The sequence below is a fragment of the Diorhabda sublineata genome, chromosome 8 (genome assembly GCF_026230105.1).
Source record: "Diorhabda sublineata isolate icDioSubl1.1 chromosome 8, icDioSubl1.1, whole genome shotgun sequence".
NCBI lineage: Eukaryota > Metazoa > Arthropoda > Insecta > Coleoptera > Chrysomelidae > Diorhabda > Diorhabda sublineata.
This window is the reverse complement of record NC_079481.1, coordinates 11,791,837-11,813,956: the sequence shown is the minus strand read 5'-3', so window position 1 is coordinate 11,813,956 and position 22,120 is coordinate 11,791,837. Positions and strand designations below refer to the sequence as shown.

The window sequence follows — 22,120 nt, the reverse complement described above, 5'->3', positions numbered from 1 at the left end:
GAACCACGCCGTATGTGACCGACAGCCAAAGTAATAAATAATAAAAAATGTGATAAGAAACACACACACTGAATAAACTAGAGATCGGTTTGATCAAACCCATAATAGAAAAAGTATGGCTGCCGACGGGTTGTTAAGCGAAAATACTGGAACCACGCCGTATGTGACCGACAGCCAAAGCTTGAATTTCCAATAAATGGCCAAAGCTGAGTTAACCAGGATATCCAGGCTTGGCTCAAGCTTAGGTAATCATTGGTATGGCCAAGGCTGGGTCAACCCACTTTGGCCCGAGCCTGGGTCGACAATAAATGACCAAGACTGGCTATCCCATTACCTCCTCGTTGGAAGAAAATTTACGACCTTTTAAAGTTTTTTATAGTTGAGGAAAGATATGATAGTCGGACGGAGCCAAATCTGGGAGGTGTTCTAGTAATTTAAACCTTAAATCACGAATTTTTTGCATGGCAATATGAGATTTGTGTGCAGGGGCGTTGTCCTGCAAAAAAAAAACACCTTTGGATAGCTTTCCGCTTCCTTTCTCTTTAATTTTTTCCCGTAGAGTGGTCAGTAATGTCGAATAGTAAACTCCAAATATTGTTCTACTCTTATCCAAAAAATCAATCATGATTAATCCATGGCAATCCCAAAAAACTGAAGCAAGGACTTTTCCAGCAGATTTTTGGACACGAAACTTCTTAAGTCTTGGAGAACAAGAGTGTCACTATTCCATCGATTGTTGCTTTGTTTCTGGATCATAGAAATGTACCCACAAGTCTCATCCATAGTAACAGTTCGGTTTCAGAAATCTACTTCGTTTTCAAATCGAGCACAGATCGAACGCGATGCTTCTACCCTTGCACGCTTTTGGTCAACATTCAAACATTTGGGAATCCATTTTGCAGCAATTTTTCTCATGTCCAAATTGACGTGATCTATATGATGAACGCGTTCGTATGAAATATTCAGTACTTCAGATATCCGTTTTAGCCCGATTCGACGGTCTGATAAAATCATGTCATGAACTGCATCGATATTTTCGGGGACTGACACAGAAACTGACCTTCCCGATCGGTCATCATCTTCAATGGAAAATTTACCTCTTTTGAAGCTTACAGTCCAATTTTTCACGGTCGCATACGAAGGACATTGATCACCAAGGGTATTAAGAATATCTTCGTGAATCTGCTTACCTCTTAACCCTTTTAAATATAGATAGGTACTTGATGATGGCTCGATACTCCAATTTTTCGATTTTCACAATTTCGGTGGACATCTTTTTTATTTTAATTTATTGCGTAATTCTGGTTTTTTTTATAATTGGATACTTTTCTTTGGGACTAGAGGCCAGATATTTTCAGGTATTTTAGATACAGGTCATTCTGAAAATCAACAACTTCCATTTCAACGGCAGCCAAAATGTTTTACAACACAAGCTGACAAATCTTCTGCGTCGATCTCTACAAAGGGAGAGTTGACGAATTGTGCCACAATCAATATGTTTTTAAAATCTTGGAATCGTTGATCAAATTGTTGTCTTAAGTCTGAGAGAATTTCCTCGTATTGTTGTGGTGTCATGGAGGATTTTGTTTGTCAACGATCTGCTTCAGACTATGAAATGCTTGTATTCAATCTGGGTTATATTCTATTCTCACAGCTCGAGCTTTTTTGAAAATGATGTTACATCTGAAATCATTCCACCGATGTTCTTATCTTTACCTTGAAGCTGTAAGTTTAAGCCAATCAACTTTTCAGTTGTATCAGTAAGAAAGGAGAAATCTTGTAGCCATGTGGGATCTTCCAGTTCGGTGAGATGCTTACCCCGATCTTTCAAGAATTTCACCAGTGCAGGTAACGTTGCATAACTCTGCCTATACTAAGCCAACGAACTTTTGTAATTAAGCAACAGATCACTATACTGGCATTCTAACTCTTTAATTGGTTCTCTTTGTCTTTGAAGTGCAGTCTTCTTATTTTATTTACTATTTTGACAACCCAAAATTCCACCGGTGCCACCGGTGACTCGCGATCGATGGTTTGGCAACCACTGTTCCAAAAGATATTATTGTCAACGATTTGATAAATGTAGTAATAATAAAAATAATAAGAAAGTACCTACCTTTGTTGTTCAATAAACATTCGGTGCATCCTTGGTCTTTTGTTAATATTTTTACGGGATATAATTTCCACTAATTTCGAAGGTGTACATTGAAATTCTTCTTCTTGAGACATTTCTACAATATTTTATTAATAAAAGAATAAATTATTTCTAAGATCTATGTTGCGGAAAATGGCTTAGATATTATACGCTTGAAGACAAAATATATTTTTTGTAAATTTCCAAATACTTAATTTTTAAAATTGAAATTATTAGAATTCAATCTTCAACTACGGTTGAACTTTTATATTCACTATGTTTATATTTTTAGCCCAAAACAGTTGGAACTTACCGCGGGAAATGAAAGTCTGTTAATTGAAAATTTGGATGTTTTTAAAAAGAATGGATTTTCTTTCAAAATCGATCATCAAGGTAAATTAACTTATAGCAGTTTATTATTCTATTAGTACGAGTATTTTAGTTAGAACTGTTTAATGGCAATGCATAGTTTTAAATGAGTTAGTGTAAGTACAGAATTCAAAAGAAAATTATTATTAGTAAAAGAGGTAGATAGGCATTGGGGAAATTCTGAGAAAATAGTCGAAATCCAATATTAATAGCTAGAATAGAAATTGAACATTCCGAATTGGAAGTATGGCGACCACGCTAAACGACACATCGTCAGAGGATAATAGCGTGACTATCCACCTACGGAATCAACGGGTACCAGCAGCAGCTCATAATCCATAACAGCGGCCTGTCGATAACCAAACACACCCGATGGATTTCCCCTACGGAGGACTACGCACTAACACAACCACATCGACAGCTGTAGCAAGAACTTCGTCGCCGAGTGGATTCATATAAAATTATTAAAGCAGGGAACACACACACTCATTCACACATATAAACACGCATGTAAACATAGACGAACACAATTTCAGCACAGCAGCCCGTCGATAACCAAACATACCCGATGGACTTTCGTACAGAGACATGGGCGTACCCAGGTAGGGGCAGGGGGGGCAGTGTCAATTTTCCTGGCAAGTGGGAATTAAAAACCTGTTACTTTGCGCAAAATGAAGTATTGGAAACATAATATCGTTTCAGTCAGATATTTTTTTTCTATAATTAAATATTCTACAACATTCGATATAGTATACTGTTAGCGACGCAATATAAATTAAATCTCATGCGAAACCGTCGCATCTCGTAGTTTCCGCTCCCGACGAGACAATCAGAGCCATTAGGATTAAAGCCGAATATAATTTGGAGAAAACAACATCCAGCGCTATCTATCTAGTTACGGACGACAGTAAAAGAGAAATAGCATCAATTTATACGGTCAATAGTGACATCTTGTATTGAATAGCAATACCACGAAGAACATTGTAGCACGGACTATTCTGAAAAGGAAAGACAGTGATAGCAAGTATGAGTCATGAGACAAGGATAGAAATAGAGAGCCAAGATCATCGCATGCTAACATTGAACAAGCGTCACATTCCCCAGCAGAACCTGTAAATATATCTGTTGCCGACTATACTTCTCCATCGAAATCCCAACAAACTTATGACATCAACGTCGATCCTGAAATTATATGTTGGTTGGTTGGCTACCCAGCTATCAATGGAAAAGAAGAGGGAGTTGTTACAAAATTCTTGGATCCCGCCCAAAAATTACGATTTTGAAAGTGAAGCAAGCCATTTGAAAAGAAAATTTAATCACGTTTAGTTGGATCAATATGCACCATGGCTAGTATATTCCAAGCGACTAAAAGGCGCTCTTTGTAAGCATTGTGTTTTGTTCCCTCCGCCCATCAACACTGTGAGAGGAATTTTGGGATCATTTATGGTCATATATATATATATATCCCCTTTTATAGCGTTATACGCCTTTGGGTTCCTAATCTCCAGGCCTGTCTATCTTGCCAGTCGTCGACTGCTAGGTTCCTTTCGGACATTGCTCTAGTGATTCCTTGTAGCCATGTTCTAGGTGGTCTTCCCCTCTTTCTTTTTTCTTTGGGGGTCCATTCTAATATTATTCTTGGTAGACGTTCTCTTCCCATTCTCTTAACGTGTCCGTACCAAATCAACTGTTTCTTTTCTATATCTTCTACTAAAGTTCTTTCTACTTTCAATTGTCTTCTTATTTCCTCGTTTCTTATATGTTCCGTTCTAGATATTCTTGCTGCTCTCCTCCAGAAATCCATTTCCACTGCATTTAAGTTATTTTTTTTTGCTTTTCTGTAAGTTGCCAAACCTCGGAGCTATATGTAATTATTGGTTGTAAAATGGCGTTGTATATTCTCTTTTTTGTTTCTGGTCTAATATTCTTTTGCCGCAGCACTGAGTTCAGGGCTCTTATTACTTTTCTTCCTTTGGTTATTCTGTCCCTAATTGTTTCCTCGTTTCGTCCTGTTGTTGTTAGTTTTACACCTAGGTATATGCATTCCTTACAGTTTTTAATTATTTTTCCCTCTAGATCTAAATTCCCAGGTGAATCTTCTGATCCTATACATATGTATTGTGTCTTCTCCGTGTTAACCTGTAGACCCCACTTTTGGTATTCTTCTATAAGTTTTCTAGACATGTACTCCAGATCTTCTTTTTCCTGTGCTACCACTACCTGGTCATCGGCATAGTGCAGTGTATACAAGGTGCTCTCCCCAATAGTTAGTCCCATTCCTTTACATTTTTTTTTTTCCAAACTCTTAGGGCTTCATCTATGTATATGTTGAACAGAGTTGGGGATAAACAACACCCTTGTCGCAAGCCTTTGGTTGTTTTGAAGCCGTCTGTCACCTTGTTACCTATTTTTATTTTTGCTGTTGTGTCTCTGTATAGTTCTTTTATAGCCTTTATTAGAGTGGTATTTATGCTCGTTCTTTCCAGAACCTCCCATAATTTTGAGACAGGTACTGTGTCATACGCTTTCTTCAAGTCTACCAATAGTAGGTGCACTTCTTGTGATCTTACGGTTCTCTTTTCGATTATTTGTGATAGACAGAAAATACTATCTATCGTCGATCGACCTGCTCTGAAGCCGTTTTGTTCCTCGGATTCGTATGGGTGATATTCTTCACAAATGATCTCCTTTATTATTTTTCCGTATAACCTACTGAGCGTACTAGTCACTGTAATGCCCCTATAATTATTGCAGTCTTCCTTATTTCCTTTCTTGTATATGGACGTGATCCATCCTTCTTTCCACGTTTGCGGTATTGGTTCTCCATTTAGATGTCTATTGATAATTTCTGTTAGGATATTAAACAGCCTATTTGTTCCTGCTTTTATTAATTCTGCAGGTATTCCCTCTGGACCAGGAGCGCGCCCATTTTTAAGTAGTGTTATAGCTTTCTTTGTTTTTTCTACGTTGATTTTTATTGGTTCACCTGTAATCCGTATGTCTTCAGCCGGCATGTTACTATATTCAGATCTCTGTTCTCTGAGTAATGAGCGGTAATAGTCTTGCCATTTATTTGGTGATATGGTGCCTATTGGGATATTTTCTTTTCTGCCAGATCTAACATTATCTATAAATCTCCACGATTCCCTGGATTGGCGTCCTCCTAAATAGGTATCCAATTCCTTGCATTTATTTTCCCAGCTGAGGTTTTTGGCCTCTATCGCAGCGGTTTTAAATTTTGATACAGCTTCACTATATTGTTCCTTATGTTCTGCTTTTTTAGTGCTTAGCCAGGTATGATACAATCGTTGTTTTTGTTCTTTTAAATTTTGCAGTTGTTCAGTCCACCAATAATTTCGTGTTCTCTTTTTCATTTCTTTATATCCTAAGGCTTCTTTGGCTGCTTTGTGTATGCTGTCAATTACTACTTTGGTAAGATTGTCTGTTGGTTCTTGTTCGTACTCCTGTGGGAGGTTTTGGTCCAGTCTTTGTTGGTATAATAATTTTGTGCTCTCGTTCATAAGGCTTTCTATATTATAGTTTGGTATATCTATATCTGTTAAATCTTTACTGTTTTGCAGTTGATTCTTTTGTTTGTTGTCTTTGATTATTGGCATTATTAACTTAGCTTTTATCAGATGATGGTCACTTCCACATTCTGCGGATCGATATACTCTGACATTGTGCACTTTTATCTTCGTTTTTTGTTTCATTATAAGATAGTCGATTATTGATCTTAGATTTCTAGTTATTTGCGTCCATGTATATGTGTGTATTTCCTTATGTTTAAAATACCCATTCATTATTCTTAGTAAGTTATGTTGACAGACATCTATCAACCTGGAGCCATTATCATTCCTGGTATTTTCACCATAGGGCCCTATTATCTCATGCTTCGTTTCTTTGCCAGTTCTAGCATTTAGGTCTCCCAGTATTATGATTTCTCGATCGTTACCTGTCTGAGATATTAGCTCATTTAGCGTTTCATAATACTTTTCTTTTTCATCTACCCGTGCGTCTTCATTAGGTCCATAAGTAGCAATTATTGTTATTTTGCAGCCTTTTAAATTGACATTAACTTTTATTGTTCTATCGCTTATTGCTTCCCAGCTGGAGACGTTCTTCTTATACTTCTCATGTATAAGGAGCGATATACCCCTTTTTGCATGTTCTTCTTTGTTAACGCCGCTGTATATGTGGATATATTCCCCGAGTGTTTGTGTACCTTGTCCTTTTTTCTTTGTTTCAGAGAGAGCAATAAAGTCCAGTTTATGTTTTTTAATTTCTTGTAAAATGTCATCTACCTTCGTTCTAATTCCCTGTATATTCCATGTTCCACAAATCATAGTCCGTTTTCGTTGCCATTGTCGTTTTCCATTTTGATCATCCATATTCCGAGGCCTAGTTTTCGGATTTTTAGCCAAAAGAAGTTTTTTCCAAGTGATAGGGGGCTGGCCTATTGACTTGACCCTCCTCCTTTACCCGGGCTTGGGACCGGCAGTTGTGTCCAGCGGGCTACTCAATCCACCACACCGAAACACACCAGGCGGAGTTCATTTATGGTCATGCCATTTATAAAGTTCAAAAATATGCATGAAGACTGCCGAAAGCATGCAACGACCAACCTTCACTTAACAGCGACAAATGCTGCAAAAAATTTTCTTGAAAATGTTCCTGTAGACATCCAACTGCAAAGTGGACACCAAAAAGCAATCGATGAAAATAGACAAATATTGTCATCAATTATTTCTTGTATAGTATTTTGCGGTACACATGATATGCCTCTTAGGGGAAAACAAGCAGATGAGGGTGTTTTATTAGATTTATTGAAGTTGAGAATTAATTCAGGGGACGGCAAATTAAAGAGTTACCTGGAAAAGAGCCATCGCAATGTAGTTTACACATCGCCAAAAATACAAAACGAATTGATAAATTTATGTGGCGAAGTTATTAAGGAGAATATAATAAGTGAGGTTCAGAAGACCATGGCTTATACAGTCTTAGCTGATGAAACAGCAGACGTAGCTGGGAAAGAACAGCTGTCAATAGGCGTGCGGTTCTATGACGAAGGCTAAAGAAAAATACGAGAAGAATTTGTAGGGTTCATTGAACTAAAAGCATGAAATGCTTCATCAATTGACAATTTCTTGATTAGTTCTAACTTCCCAACCGAAGATTGCGTAGGGTTTGGATTCGATGGCTGTTCTACAACGGCAGGGAAAGAGGGTGGCGTTCAAGCCATTTTGAGAAAAAATATCCTCGTGCTTTATATTTTCATTGCACACCTTGTTGTGAATGATGCGAACGTACCAGAAATTAGAAATACTGTCGCCACTGTAAAGGATGTTATAAAGTTTTTCTGAGCATCGACTACACGTCGAAACTACGTTCCAAACCTATCACGATTGTGTGAGACGAGATGGTCCGAAAAATATAAATCAATCAGAAAGTTTTCTCAACATTTCCCAGAGCTTGTGAAATCTCTAGAAACGTTATTGTTGTTCTACAAACAATAGCTAAATATTCAGCAGTTTTAGAACCAGTTGTTAACGCACTGCAAGCTAAATCGATCGACATGATCTCGGTGAAGGAACAAATCAAAAATATCAAGGATATTCTCAGAAATGACCGCGAGTTTCCTTATAGAATAAGTAATGAAATGCTTCAAATTGCGCGAGCTGTTGCAATGGATTTGAACAGAAAAATTTCGATTCCACGTCTTGCTCACAAGCAAACACATAGAAGTAATCCGCAATCAGAAAATGATAACGAATATTGGCGGCGTACCCTGATAATACCATACATTGATTCACTCATTTTGTCGTTGAATATTCGATTCTCCCAAGAAAATACTCCGGGGTTTGCTTTAAGTAAGCTACATCCCTTGTATATCACCAAAACCAGCATTACAGTCTTACACAAGAACGCAGAATCATTCCAAGTATTTTATAACCTGGATATCACCGGAGAACTGAATCTTTGGCATAATTTATGAGCGAAGAAGTCTTTATCAGATGATCAATTAAGGGGCATAGAAGTAGTTGATCTGTTCAACGAAGTCAACATTTTTTACACTGCTGTCAAAAAGGCATTGATTATGTTAAGTACTATCCCATGCAACACGGCGACCGTAGAACGGTTCTTCAGTATATTTTGTTTTGGGTCATAATCAAACTAATTAATAAAAGTCAATTTTCATGATCTTTTGTTTCAATATACCCAACCGACCATCTTCTCGAAACAGGTATGAGCTGCCCCCCCTAACTAAAATTCTGTGTACGCCCTTGTACAGAGATCTAGTACAAGCACAACCACATCTACAGCAGTAGTAAGACCTTCGGCGCCGAGTTGGATTTGTACAACGTTAATAAACGAGGGAACACACACTCATTCACACATATAAACACGCATGTAAACATAGACAAACACAATTTTAGCACATCAGCCTGTCGACAATCAAACACACCCGATGGACTTTCCTACAGAGGACTAGTACCAGCACAACAATATCGATAGCAGTAGCAAGAAATTCGGCGCCGAATTGGATTCGTACAACTTTATTAAACCAGTGAACACACACACGCACACACACAGATAAATACGCATGTAAACCTAAACAAACACAATTTCGTGACTTCATCATTGGTAGGGGGGACTACGCCATCTTTTGTAAATTCCAAAACAGCTTCTTTTATAACCTTGATAATACACGGTCATAATACTATGCAATTAACTCGATCCTCTCCGATATACCTGATCTATAGAGGTAGAAAAGTTCAAAGTTGATCACTGGAAAATCAGTTAAAGTGGAGTAGAAAGGTGATAAAGATCGACTAGAAATCAACATTTGAGGCTTTGTTTTTTTTTAAAGTATATTTTAAATAAAAAAAGACCCTTAGGAAACTTTTGCATTCGTTATTATTTTGTAATTTGTTTTATTTGTATTTTATTCATAAAGTATTAAGGGAATGGAAAAATTTTATTGATTATAATATTAAAAATAATTGTTCCTGTACCTAATTACTATATCGTTATATTTGAAACGTTTAAAGGGTAATCCGAGTAACTCTATTTTGAGTTATTGACATGGCTAGGTTGTAATAAATGGCAAAACGACTAACTCAATAGTTTATCTATTAGCTACTAGAATGCGCTAACTGCTATAGCAACTGAACATTTTTCCCGATATTCCAGTAACCAAAGTGATTAACTCCCATTGCTTTCTTTACACCTGAATGAACTTTTTTGGAAGTAATGTTAATAAATAGTATTTTTCCTCACAATGTTTTAACAAGTGAATAGTCTACAATTAATGGTAATATCAATGAAAGTTATATTTTTGGTGACAATACAGATTCAAACTACTCGTACATACCCGGTACAGATGATGGAAGGATTTTGGTGAAAAAGCTAGCGAATCTACTACTTCATATTTCGAGGAGAGGTCTACTCCTGAGCCTATAAGAGGTCATAAACGTTTAAGAATCCCTGATAGTTGGAAAAGGTCCCAATGAAAGGAAAAGCTTTCTGGTAATGTTCATAAAATTAGATCAGGTCAAAAAGTTGCTGAAACTCCAGAAAATCAAGTAATCGTCGCAAATGTTAGCCACATCAAAGCTTTTCAGCATTCTTGCTTACCTTGGCCTCTACACGAGGTCACACAACGCCAATAGAAATATTTAATATTAGATTTAACTATTTAAAAAAACTTTTAAAAATAAAATATACTATCATGTGTTTTAACATGTTTTCATAGAATGATAGATGTAAATATTTACGAGAGTCCAACGGGCCCAAGAATCATAGAAGCTGAAGTGGAATTCACTATTAAAAATCTAAAGAACGGAAAAGCTCCTGGACGTGATAACGTCTACTCGGAAACACCAAACTTAATAGATGCTAAACATCTGTGCAAACTCTTTAACATATATGATAGCGGCAGTATTCACCAACTTCACATAGACTTTTGTCATGTGCAGTTTCTTTATCAGCATTTACAGCCTCGGCAATCATCCGGATGCTCATTCGACTATCTTCACGCACAATTTGGTCAATTTTGGTCACTGTTCCTGGAGTTGAAACAGTTACGGAGCGACCTAGGTCATCTTCAGTGCTCTTTCGGCCTTCACTAAAGCGCTCACACCACTGAAAAACACACGCACGACATATAGAATTGTTCCCATAGGCCTCTTGCAACAATTTATAGCACTCTGTCGGAGTTTTTTTTCAAGTTAACGAGAAATTTGAGATTGATACGTTGTTCCTGGTTTTCGGCACGTTTATTGGGACGTGCTTAGACAAGATATCTAGATACCCAACGCACTACTCGTTTATTTCTCATTATCTTGAACTGGAACTGCAATATTTGGGGGGCATATTTGTGGCATTCATTTAATATGTGGTTTAGTACAGCTAGTGCAAATGGGTCTGGCGGTTGAAGACATTAGATAACAATGGGTGAGTCTTGAGTGTCCGATTCTTAGCCTTCTTACAATGGTTAAGTAATGTTTGGAGAAGTCTGCGAAGTTACTTGGTTGAGAGTGATGTATAAAGTTTAAGGAAGTTTTGTTGCCACGTTATGGTTTTTCTGTAAGATTTTAATTCCTTATTGATAGTTTTATTGTCGGTAATTGTATGAGTTGGTTGTTGGTCTGCTAGCCCCTTACCTACGATTCCAATATGGGAAGTTAACCAGTTGATAGTTACTGTTATTTTTTGGGATGCGAGAGTCATATATAAATTGGACAATATATTTTTAACGGACGAAATTTAAGTGAGTATATCTGTACATATTGCAAGGAGGGGGTGATGAAATTGATGACTCGTAGAATGTTACATAGTTCACCTTTATGAACGCTGCAAGTTGGTGGAATTAGAGATGATTTGATTTGAAATTGTGACGTTGTAACTGCAATGCCTACTCCTGTTTCATTCTTGAAAACATCCGTATATAAAATTAAGGTCAATGGTTGGAATAAATTTTTAAGTTAGACAGGGCTGACGGCGTTGGATGATAAAGAGGCAGTATAGGATAGAAGTAGTTGCTGTCGTCTTTTTCAAAGTGGAGGCTCATTAGAGTGAAGATTGGACTATATTTTTGTTGGCGTGTTCCACAATTTTTTATGTTACAATATTTTCCTGGTCGGCCAAATTACAAATTTATTAATAAATTGGGTATTACTTGATGTTTTTACCTTTTTCAGCACCCTGTACAAAAAAAGTCGCATTAGCAGCTATTCCAATTAGTCGAAATTTCGTTTTTGCCAAAGATGACATAGATGAAATGCTACTGATGTTGCAGGTAAGTTACTTTTTGTAATATGAAGCAAGGCAATAAGAGAGCCGTTTCTCCTTCTTGTGTACTGTGACTCTCAAGAGCCCCGTTTCATTGATAATGAAAAAAAAAATTCGAAAAATTAATTCGGTATTGGAAATATGCCATAAAAAACCATTAATCATAAGTTCTCGGTCTAGTAATTATGCTGGGACCGTTACCTTTTTGAGATAAAGAAATTAGTAGCAGGCAACCGTCGGCTGGAAGATATAGTTGAGGACATGAATAATGACGAAAAAACTTTCGTAAGTTTCATCTAGAAAAATCCGGGCTACTAAAAAAATTAAAACGCAAAAGGATTAATTATAATATTAAAAATTACTAATGAAAATTATATGGAATTTTGACATTTTTTATGAAATTAAAAGCCTAGTAGCCACCCCTAAAATTTAATGAGATCCAACAAAATCCATTTTACATATGAGAGATCATAATGAAAGGGCGAACCGTTGAATTTTTTTAATTTCATTTTTAAGCATCACCCTACTATATACTCATGTTTCATGCATTATTCTTGTTCGTAAAATAGTTCAAATCCTGAAGTTTTCGTTGATATATGGTACATTATGATTTTTTTTATTTTTTATATAAGGAATCCAATACGACATGTGTACCGAGTAAATTGAGAAAAATGTTCGCCTCAAGAGCTTGTAGAAAATCCGTAATGATAGGAACGCCCCTCAATAAAACCGATATGAAAAAAATAGTGGAACATATGGGTCAAATTGATCAACCATGGGTAAGAAAAATTAATTAAAATCAAAAATTTCCTTACGAAATTTTAATTTTCAGAATTGCCCACATGGTAGACCAACAATGAGGCATTTGATAAATTTGCGATTGATTGAAAGAAATTAATAATTTTTAATATTTCTACCTGGATGTTGAATAAAACTCTGAATAATATATTATTTTTTATATTTACACACTAATTGTCCTAAAAACATTAAAACCACTTTCCGCTGTGCTGATTATCACTCCTGGCAATTGAGGATGCCAATGTAATTCTTTTATATTGTTTTGTCCTTGATGGATGAATAGTAATTGTGGCGGCAGATCCTAAAATGATGAATAAAAATTAAGATACAAGATACAAGAAGAAAAAAGTTATTTCCATTAGTTTATCTGCTTTTTTGGCATATTACTCATTTTGGTGTTTTCAACGATTAAAAAAACACAAAAATCATAAGATAGAGCCCGCTGAAAGTAGAAATGAGGTATTACCTCTGATTTCCATGAACCTGCATCGATTTGTTTGAAAATTTGGAATTAAGCTTGACTTACCCTTATCTTCAAAATCTATCCTATGCCGATATGTGCTTATTACTCTTAGGGCTGAAAACTACCCCTTATTGCAAAATTATAAGTATAAGTATTTAACGAGTAGAAAAGTACTTTTAAGGTTTGAATAAAAGTTGATTAATCCTTTAATATAGTATTTATTATTTTCTAAACCTGCTTGATGTATTTCATCCCTTATAAATCACCCCCGGTCAATATAAAATTTAAACAAAAATATTATTTAATTACTTTGTGCTGGATGAATTATATTGACCCTTTTTGTTTGTGTTCAACTCAAATATTTTGCATCTCAGATGTTCAACCCTTATAAATCATCTCTATTTCGAAATAAATTGAAAATAAATATTTATAGACGTATTTATTCTTTTTGATAATTTTTCAATTTTAATTGGACATAACTGTTTTGACTTGAATATTTTATATTTATAATTTAGAACCCTTATAAATCATACCTTATTTCGAAAAAAAAAAATATTTATTGAGGCATTTATTCTTTTTGATAACTTATTTATTATAAATGGATATGTTTTTATTTGTTTTGAGTTGAATATTTTGTTTTTATAATTTTTCAACCATACTTGATGTATTTCAACCCTTATAAATTATCCCCGGTTAGAATAAATTTGAAAAAATATTATTCAATCACTTTCTGTAGCTTGCTTATATTAAATTGGAACTTTTTGTTTGTGTTCAACTCAAATATTTTGCATCCCAGATGTTCAAGCCTCACAAATCATCCCATATTTCGGAAAAAATTTAAAAATTTACTTACAGACGTACTTATACAACTTTCCGATTTATTTATTTCAAATTGACATTTTTTTATCTCTTAACTTTAACTTGAATCTCATGTATCTAAAATTTTCACCATCTATAAATCATCCCTTATGACAAAAAAATGAGAAAAATATTTACATACTTTCACTTCAAAATCTACCTGTTCCAAAATTTAAAAAAAGTATATTCAATTTTTTGGTCATATCTCGGTTAATTTTCAAGTAAATTAGTCGCTCAAAACGTAGATTTATAGGGAATTTTGTAACGTATAAGTTTATAATTTGTGGCAATAACCGAACTGAGTATGTTGTTAACATAACTGAAGTCAGATCGTCGAAAGCAAAAAAAATGGATTCAGATGATGACTATTCAACAGAAGAAAGAAAAAGAAGAGCAATAAAAGAACCAGAAAAAATATCAACTAAAAAGCAGTAATATCGCTAACAAGAAGGAAGAAAGAAGATGAAGACAAGCTAGATCAAATACTGAATAAAAACAAGAGGGATAAAAGCGAGAGACGGCAAAACAGAACGCCGCCCACAAGAGATGGGAAATATATGGAAAGAACACTATAGAGAAAGACTTGTCGAGAAAGAAAAAATCAAAGCAAATAAAGAAATAATGTTAACAGAGGAAGAAGATGAAGAGGTAAAATGTCCCACAGAAAATGAGGTGCAAGACGAAATAAGAAAACTGCGGAATGACAAAACCCCGGGAGATGATGGAATAGAACCGAAACTTCTTGAATATGGTGGAGAAAAACTAAGTAAACATATTCATCAACTAATAGAGCAGATATGGAAACAAAACAAAATCCCAGACTAGTGGAGCACAGGCATAATCACACCAATATTTAAGAAAGAGAATAAAGAAATATGTGAGAACTATAGAGCCATCATCCTGCTAAATATAGCCTACAAAATACTGGCAAATTTAATAAATAAAAGGTTGAAGGAATTAGCAGAGAGAGAACTAGGGGATTATCAAAACGGGTTTAGACTAGGAAGATTACCTATAGACGCAATCCACACCATAGACCAAATGATAGAAAAGACAGTGGAATATAAAAGAGAAATACATATAGTCTTTATTGACTTCAGATGTGCTTTCGACTCAATAAAAAAAGAGAAAATAACAGAGGAATTAGAAAGGCAAGGATATAAAAAAAAAATGAGAAAAATAAGGGCGTTAAGCAGGGTGACTAAAAAATAAAAACATTATAATACAGATAGTAGCATACGTAGATGATGTAACTATCATAGCAAATGGACAGAGGGAATTAATAAAATCGATCAACAAATTAGAAGAAGAAGCAAGAAATTACGGACTGGAAATAAATGCAGAAAAAACAAAATATATGAAAATAGGAGAAAACCCAGAACAGAGAGCAAACCAACTGAAAACTAGCAAATACAATTTTGAAACAGTATTCTATCTTTAATAATCTAGGAATAACGTTGGGACAAACAACCAGAGAAAGGATAAAGGATAGGATAGAAAAGGGCTATCAAGCCTATGGAAGAAACAAAAATCTAATAAAAAACAAAAACATAACCAACCAAACAGAACAAAATAAAAATGTACAAAACCCTAATAAGACCACTAATCACGTATGCGATGGAAGCAACAGTAATAAACAAAAGAGAAGAAGAACTTGATGAATCGAAAGAAAGATAATGAGATCTAAACAGGCCCATAACACAGGAAGGAGGAAGAGGAGCAAAGATAAACGAAGAAATAGAGAAAGAGCTGGAGAAGGAAGATATAATGAGATACAGAAGACTCAACTGGGCCGGGCATATAATGAGAAGAAAACCAATTAAAATGATCAAAAGAATAACGCAATGGATCCCATTGTGGCCAAGGAGAAGAGGCAGGCCGAGAAAAACTTGGAGAAACGAAATAGAGGAAGACATAAGAGCACTCAATATAGAAAACTGGAGAGCAAAATGCCGGAACCGATAAGAATGGAAAATAATAACAAAAGCAGCCAAGACAAACAATAAACTATAAAGAAAATAAAAATTAGAAAACGAGGAGTCATCTACCTCAAAAAAAGGATTTGAAGCGCCAAAAGCAATAGCCATAATCCACATGGGATTGAAAGGTTTGATGATGATGAGTTTATAATCGTTTTAAACTTCTTTCGGGCTCTATTTTTTAAGGGCGACGTTTAAAGGGTTCAAAAATAGTATCAGTTATACTTTAGGGTACGATTTGTAAGGTCATATATCAGTTATGTTAAAAGTTATAAAGAATTTTAAAAAATCGAAATATTTGTTAAAAAAACTTTTTGTTCCCTATCAATTTATATCCTATAGTTTTTCAGAAATTTTTAAATATGGATAAAATAATATGAGGGGAAATTTTTAAAAATTTAGAAAATGATTTGTCGACTTTCAATATATTTTTTATTTCGAAATTATGCATTCTAAATCGTTCAATAATTCGATTCGATTCGAATAAATCGATTATATTTTTATTGCAATTTAGGTACTATTGCTAAGGGTGAAATTGAGTTTTTTTTTCTACAAAAAAAATAAAACGATTTTATTTCGACTATAACTTTCTTAGTTTTTATGCTAGAGAGTTCTACTAACCCTCATTTTGAAGGTTTTTAAAAGTACTTTGAAAAAGATTCTATAGAATTTTCTCGAAAAATTGACCGTTTTTCCGTTACTGGACGTTGAATTTTAAAAAATTTTTGTTCTATAAAAATATTCAGCCTTCCATAAATCATAACTCGGTTTATACGAGCCCCGACCCATTTCAGTTGGCCAAATTGAAAAAAATTACTAATTATTGCTTTTTCAGCTATTAAAAACCGGCAAATTGTTTCGTTTTGAGCACTTTATATTTTATATAAACATTTTAGATACTTTTACAGGAGTTACAAGTCTTATGTTATAATTACAAACAAAAAAAACAAAAACCAAATGTAATCAGAAAAGCTGAAATATTAAACATACTTTTAAAAGTTACCATTGCGTAACATCCCCTTCATTTTTAATAACAGCCGTAATTCTTTGAGGCATGGTGTTTATTAAATTCTGGCAGTATTCGGAAGTAAAATCATCCCAAATTTCTTGTAGTCTTTCTTTTAAGTCCATGACAGTTCTAGCTGGATTTGCACGCAACTGCTTTTTCATTTCATGCCAAAGTGTTTCTATTGGTGATAAATCTGGACTACTTGAATCCCGACTCTAAAAGTGGAATATTGTCCGATAACCATTTCAAGGCCTTTTTTGACTTATGGCGTCCTGCTCCATCTTGCTGAAAAATAAAGGCTTTCCCAGCGATTATAGTTACTTCTCTTGTTGGCAACAATGATTCTTCTAAAATATCCAGGTACTTTTCAGTATTGACAATTCCGTTTATGAAATGCAGTTTTCTCACTCCTCTTGAAGATATCGAGCCCCACACCATCACAGATGCCGGAAATTTTACTTTCCCCTTCAAACAATCTGGATGAAAAGCTTCATTTTTTGTCGAATAACTCTACATCGATCGTCACCCACGCAAACTTCAAAACGAAACTCATCACTCCAATGTATACAGATCCACTGTTCAAAATTCCAATTTTTATACTCTTGGACCATTTAAGTATATTTTTATTTTGGATTTGAGTCAATAAGGGCTTTTCCTTGGCCTATGTAAAGAAAATATAAATTTAGAAAAATATGCATTAAACTAAGGTGTTACAAAATTCATGTCCGATATCCTAATTTTTGAGCCTCTCTTTGACATGTGGATCTTGAAACCCGCCTACTCACTGCATTACTCCAAAGTACACTTAGTTGACCATAGTTAGCACGTCTGTTTTGTTGAATTATTCTTTTTAACGCTTGTTTATATTTGTCTGACAATTTCGATTTTCTTATGTACCGGTGTTTAGGGACAACCGATCCATGTGCTTTATACAAGCAACTTTATTTCGAACACTGTATTTTGATATGTTTACAACTTTTGCAATTTCTGAGTTCTTTTTCCCATTTTTGAACAAGTTTATTATGATTAATTGAATTTTTTCATCAATAACTTTTCCTCTACCCATTTTAAAAATTATACTCACCTTATTACTTCAAAAATCTATCTGTCACTTAAAAAAAAACATTTTGTGAAAATATGACTTACACAGCCTACTTTATTATTTGTGTATTTTAGACCTAATGAAACTTTGAACACAATTTTGGAAACAATGAACCCTTTTATATGCATAAAAAAGTATTATCACCAAGGCCTATCTATTTCCATCATATTAAATATTATTCAAAATACTTTACAATATTCATCCAAAACCTATTTTAGACGTAAAACTAAAAGTTTAAAACATTTTACTAACAGTTACTTTTTGGCTTTTTACAATAAAGTTTAATAATTTCGAATTTTTCTAAGTAGGCCAACTGAAATGGGACGGGGCTCGTATTATTCCCAAAGCAAATTTTAAAAAAAATCTCTTTGGTTTTAAATAAGCTTCATTTTTGTTTCTCACACTTTTTCTGATAAAATCAAAACTATTTGAGTTATTTATGAAAAATGTAGTTAAACACTTACACATTAAACAATTCACTAATACTTCACTAATTTATTTATGACTCAAATTTTAATCCCGTTTAACATTATTAAATTTTTATTTGGAGTATGAATTTAGTGATCTAATCATTGGAAATAATTACAGTGAGTGAATTTGAAGATTTAGTAAACCTTTAAAAACAAAAAAAAACTGAAATCTTTTACCAATTAAAAAATATGTAATTAATATATAAGGTAATATTTCAATAAAATCAATCAATAAAAAATTTACCTGCACATCATCATTATTAGTTTCTGTATCTTTTTCCACAGATAGGTCCCATAAGGCAATTTGGTTATCCGCACCGGCTGAAGCAAAAACAGCAGAATCCGTTTGATGCCATTCTACACTAACAACAGATTCCGTATGGTGTTTAAAGGTTGCTAAAGGAGATTTATCCTTGAATTTTCTTAAATCCCATATGTGGACAATACCATCATCCCCACCTATCAAAATGATTTATGTTGAGTACAATCAGAAACTTTTTATTTTGATTATTTTTATATACAGAGTGTGCCAATCTGTATATGACTTATTTTAAAAATTTATAATAAAAAGGTGATTGAGAAAGAGCTAATTTCCCTGTGTGTGTCAGAGCCATCATATTTTTTGTTCTCTAAAACTGTAAAATAATCCGTTCCTGGGATATGTCAAATGGCAGTTCTGAGTTACCCGCCTGATACAAATTGAAATGAAAGTTCCTACTTACCACTAACTATAAATGGTTCATTTTTATTCCAATTTATGACATTTACATCACTTTCATGTGCCCTATCGGCAGTAAGCATACAAGCTTTACTTGGTGCCGCTCTTACATCCCAAATTCTAATACTCTTATCTACAGAACAAGATGCTAAGACACTCTTTTCATTGGGGGACCACTGAATATCCTCAACCGAATCTGTGTGACCTACCAGTGGTCTTTGGTCTACTGTCCAACTGGAAGCATTATTCGGTTTCCAAATATGAATGTCTCTCTTACAATCGCCTGTGGCCAACATCTTAAACAAAGAAAATGAAAACAAATATTAAATATGGAATCCTATAACATTAGCTGGCCCAAGTCAAAAATGTATCGTAAATAAGGGACATTTTAGGTACTTCATTCATAATTTGGTCTACCAACTTTTGATTGATCACCAAGCATGTAATTGTCTTGGCAATAATGCATTCTAACACGATTTAACGGCAAGAGATTCCTGTCAAGAAGAATTTTATATTCAACTTTTAACTTTCAAAAATTCCTTGAATGACTTTTGTTTTGATGACCTCACTAGACGTGGTGGATCTTGATGAGACAGGTGCTTGTTCCAATGTCAAATCGATTTTAAATAAGATTTGACCTGTCTCATCAAGATCCACCACGTCTAGTGAGGTCATCAAAACAAAAGTCATTCAAGGAATTTTTGATGGTTAAATGTTGAATATGGAATACTTTTTGATAAGAATCTGTTGTACTTTATTCTTATGCACCTAATATTTGATTTGCACACATAGAAAACCCCTTATTCATGATAAATTTTTAGTCAATTTTTTTGTCCTTGGCTGGCCAATTTTATAGGGGTTAAATATGGTTAGAAAAATGTGAGACACATTTAAAATAGTTCAAATAATTCACTACTTCATCATTCACAGTTACATTGTGGACGGCCTGGGGAACATTGAGCACATAGACCTTCAGATAGGCCCATCGTACCCCACTTGACATTACCAGAAGCTGATGTCCTTTGAGAAGCCGATCAGGCACTTTGGCTTGAACTCTTTGAAGTTATTAGGCAAACTGTAAGGCTTGTCCAAGTGTTTAACTACGCTCATGTGAGTGCTCTCACAGATGACATGGTCTGCAGTTTCATCTTCCTTCATTATAGCGACTGGTTAAAAGTCCAGTCGATTTGTGCCTCCCAACCCTTATTCACAACATAATTTACCAAAATGTTTAGTTCAATTTAATGAATGTACATTCTTTGTAGTTCAGTTTTGTAATTTGTGAAATGTTAAATTAAAAACTACTGATCTCTTCTCAATCTAAAATTTACTTGGAAAAATCGGTTATTATGATTTTGAAAAAAAGTGTCAAGTGTATGAAGACACCTTTATGAGTGATGGTGTTGTTTGTGTATGGTGATGAAAATTTAAAGATGACCAAACTAACGTTCATGATCAGGAGGTCAAGGACGCAAGTCTATCACTACAGATGACATTGTTCTGCAAGTCAACCATATAGTTAGGGAAACTAGACAGTTTACTATAAGTGGATTATCGAGGCAATTTCCAGAAGAATAAAATAAATATTTTCTTACCCCAGGTGTTGTTGGACACCAATCTATAGCAAACCCCTCTTTTTGATGACCTGTAAAAGTAAATACAGGTGTAACTGAGCTAGCAGTATTTTCTTTGTTATATTTTGCTAATCCAGGTTCATTATCTACAACTTTTAGTTGGGTACTAAGGTCCCATATGTTTACTCTACCCAATTCACTCCAAGATGCTGCAAACACAGTTTCTCCCAGAGTAGTAGCCTAAAATTAAAATTAATTCAAAATTGAACAAAAATTCTGTTTGATAAGTTCTTGTAGCAAATTCTTTATTTTTTAATTGTTAAACATTCAATTTACATTAAGTACTTTCAAAATTTGATAAGTGCATCTAAAAGTTGAATCAACAGGTGGTTTCGCTTTAGGAACTTGATTATTAACAAAATAATTTGAATTATAAAATGAGAATAGTTGTAAAAATATACTTACCCTAATTCTATTAACAGTTCCTTGATGCTTAATTAAAGCACCACTCATTTTAGGATGTTTGCTTTCGTCCTCATCTTCATCTTCTGAATCTGAATTATCTTCCTCATCTTTATTAGTTTTGTTCATATTTGAAAGTTTCATAACGATTACATGGTTAACATGGGTTTGAGGTGCCTGAGTCCCTGCTACCAAATAAGCAGTTAAAGGGAAATTCTCTCTAATATCACCTAAATTATCTCGAATAATATCAAAACTTAAGCAAGGTGAACTTGTTTGAGCTTGATGGTACATTACATACACAGATTTATCCATTACAAGTTCTTCTCCGTGTTCTAAAGGCTGACCAGGTAAGTATACTTTTTTTTCTTGAGTTTCGCTAGTCTCTCCCATCTCACTGTCATTAATTTCATTGCTTTCAGCAATGTCCATTTCTTCTGAGGACATTTTGATATCAAAACTTTAAATTTATACACATAACCAAACTTATTTATGTTTTATAAAATTTACCACGTGTTCTTCTTCTAGTTATTTTACAACTTTATCTGGAGTAGAGCGTAAGTGAGTAATATATGATCTAAGATTATATTGGTTTTTACATTCTCTTTTAAGCTTCTTTTAGGCGACTTAAAATTACTAGATACGAAGCAATGGAATATAATACTGTCTATATTAAATTTACACGATCAGAATTGATTGCTCTCAAATAATAAAATTAGCATATCTATACATGTGGCTAGATTAACCGTTGTCATTAGTTGCGGCTGTCAATACCAACGTACTCATAACTGATAGCACTATTTATTCTTGCTTTTTGAATTACAAATTGGATCATCCAAATTATTATATCGGAATTGTATCCTTCTCTATAAAAACTTATTCTGCAACAT

General features: G+C 34.3%; 2 protein-coding genes across 2 annotated transcripts in view; one reads left to right on the top strand and one right to left on the bottom strand.

Moving 5' to 3' along the window:
- Positions 1–12,762, top strand: part of LOC130448100 (mismatch repair endonuclease PMS2) — a 33,993-nt gene extending 21,231 nt beyond the window's left edge. The window contains exons 5-8 of the mRNA XM_056785303.1: positions 2,427–2,527; positions 11,707–11,804; positions 12,430–12,576; positions 12,630–12,762. Of these exons, the coding sequence (XP_056641281.1) occupies positions 2,427–2,527; positions 11,707–11,804; positions 12,430–12,576; positions 12,630–12,695 (412 nt within the window). The 3' untranslated portion in view covers positions 12,696–12,762. The remainder of the gene's footprint in view (positions 1–2,426; positions 2,528–11,706; positions 11,805–12,429; positions 12,577–12,629) is intronic.
- LOC130448102 (glutamate-rich WD repeat-containing protein 1) lies at positions 12,739–21,992 on the bottom strand. The gene is made up of 5 exons (XM_056785308.1): positions 21,234–21,992; positions 20,790–21,008; positions 19,199–19,490; positions 18,721–18,935; positions 12,739–12,896 (listed from the first exon to the last, which is right to left on the bottom strand). Exons 1-5 carry the CDS (start codon positions 21,675–21,677, stop codon positions 12,759–12,761), a joined length of 1,308 nt encoding a protein of 435 aa, XP_056641286.1. The 5' UTR covers positions 21,678–21,992; the 3' UTR covers positions 12,739–12,758.
- Between the last annotated feature and the right edge of the window lie 128 nt (positions 21,993–22,120).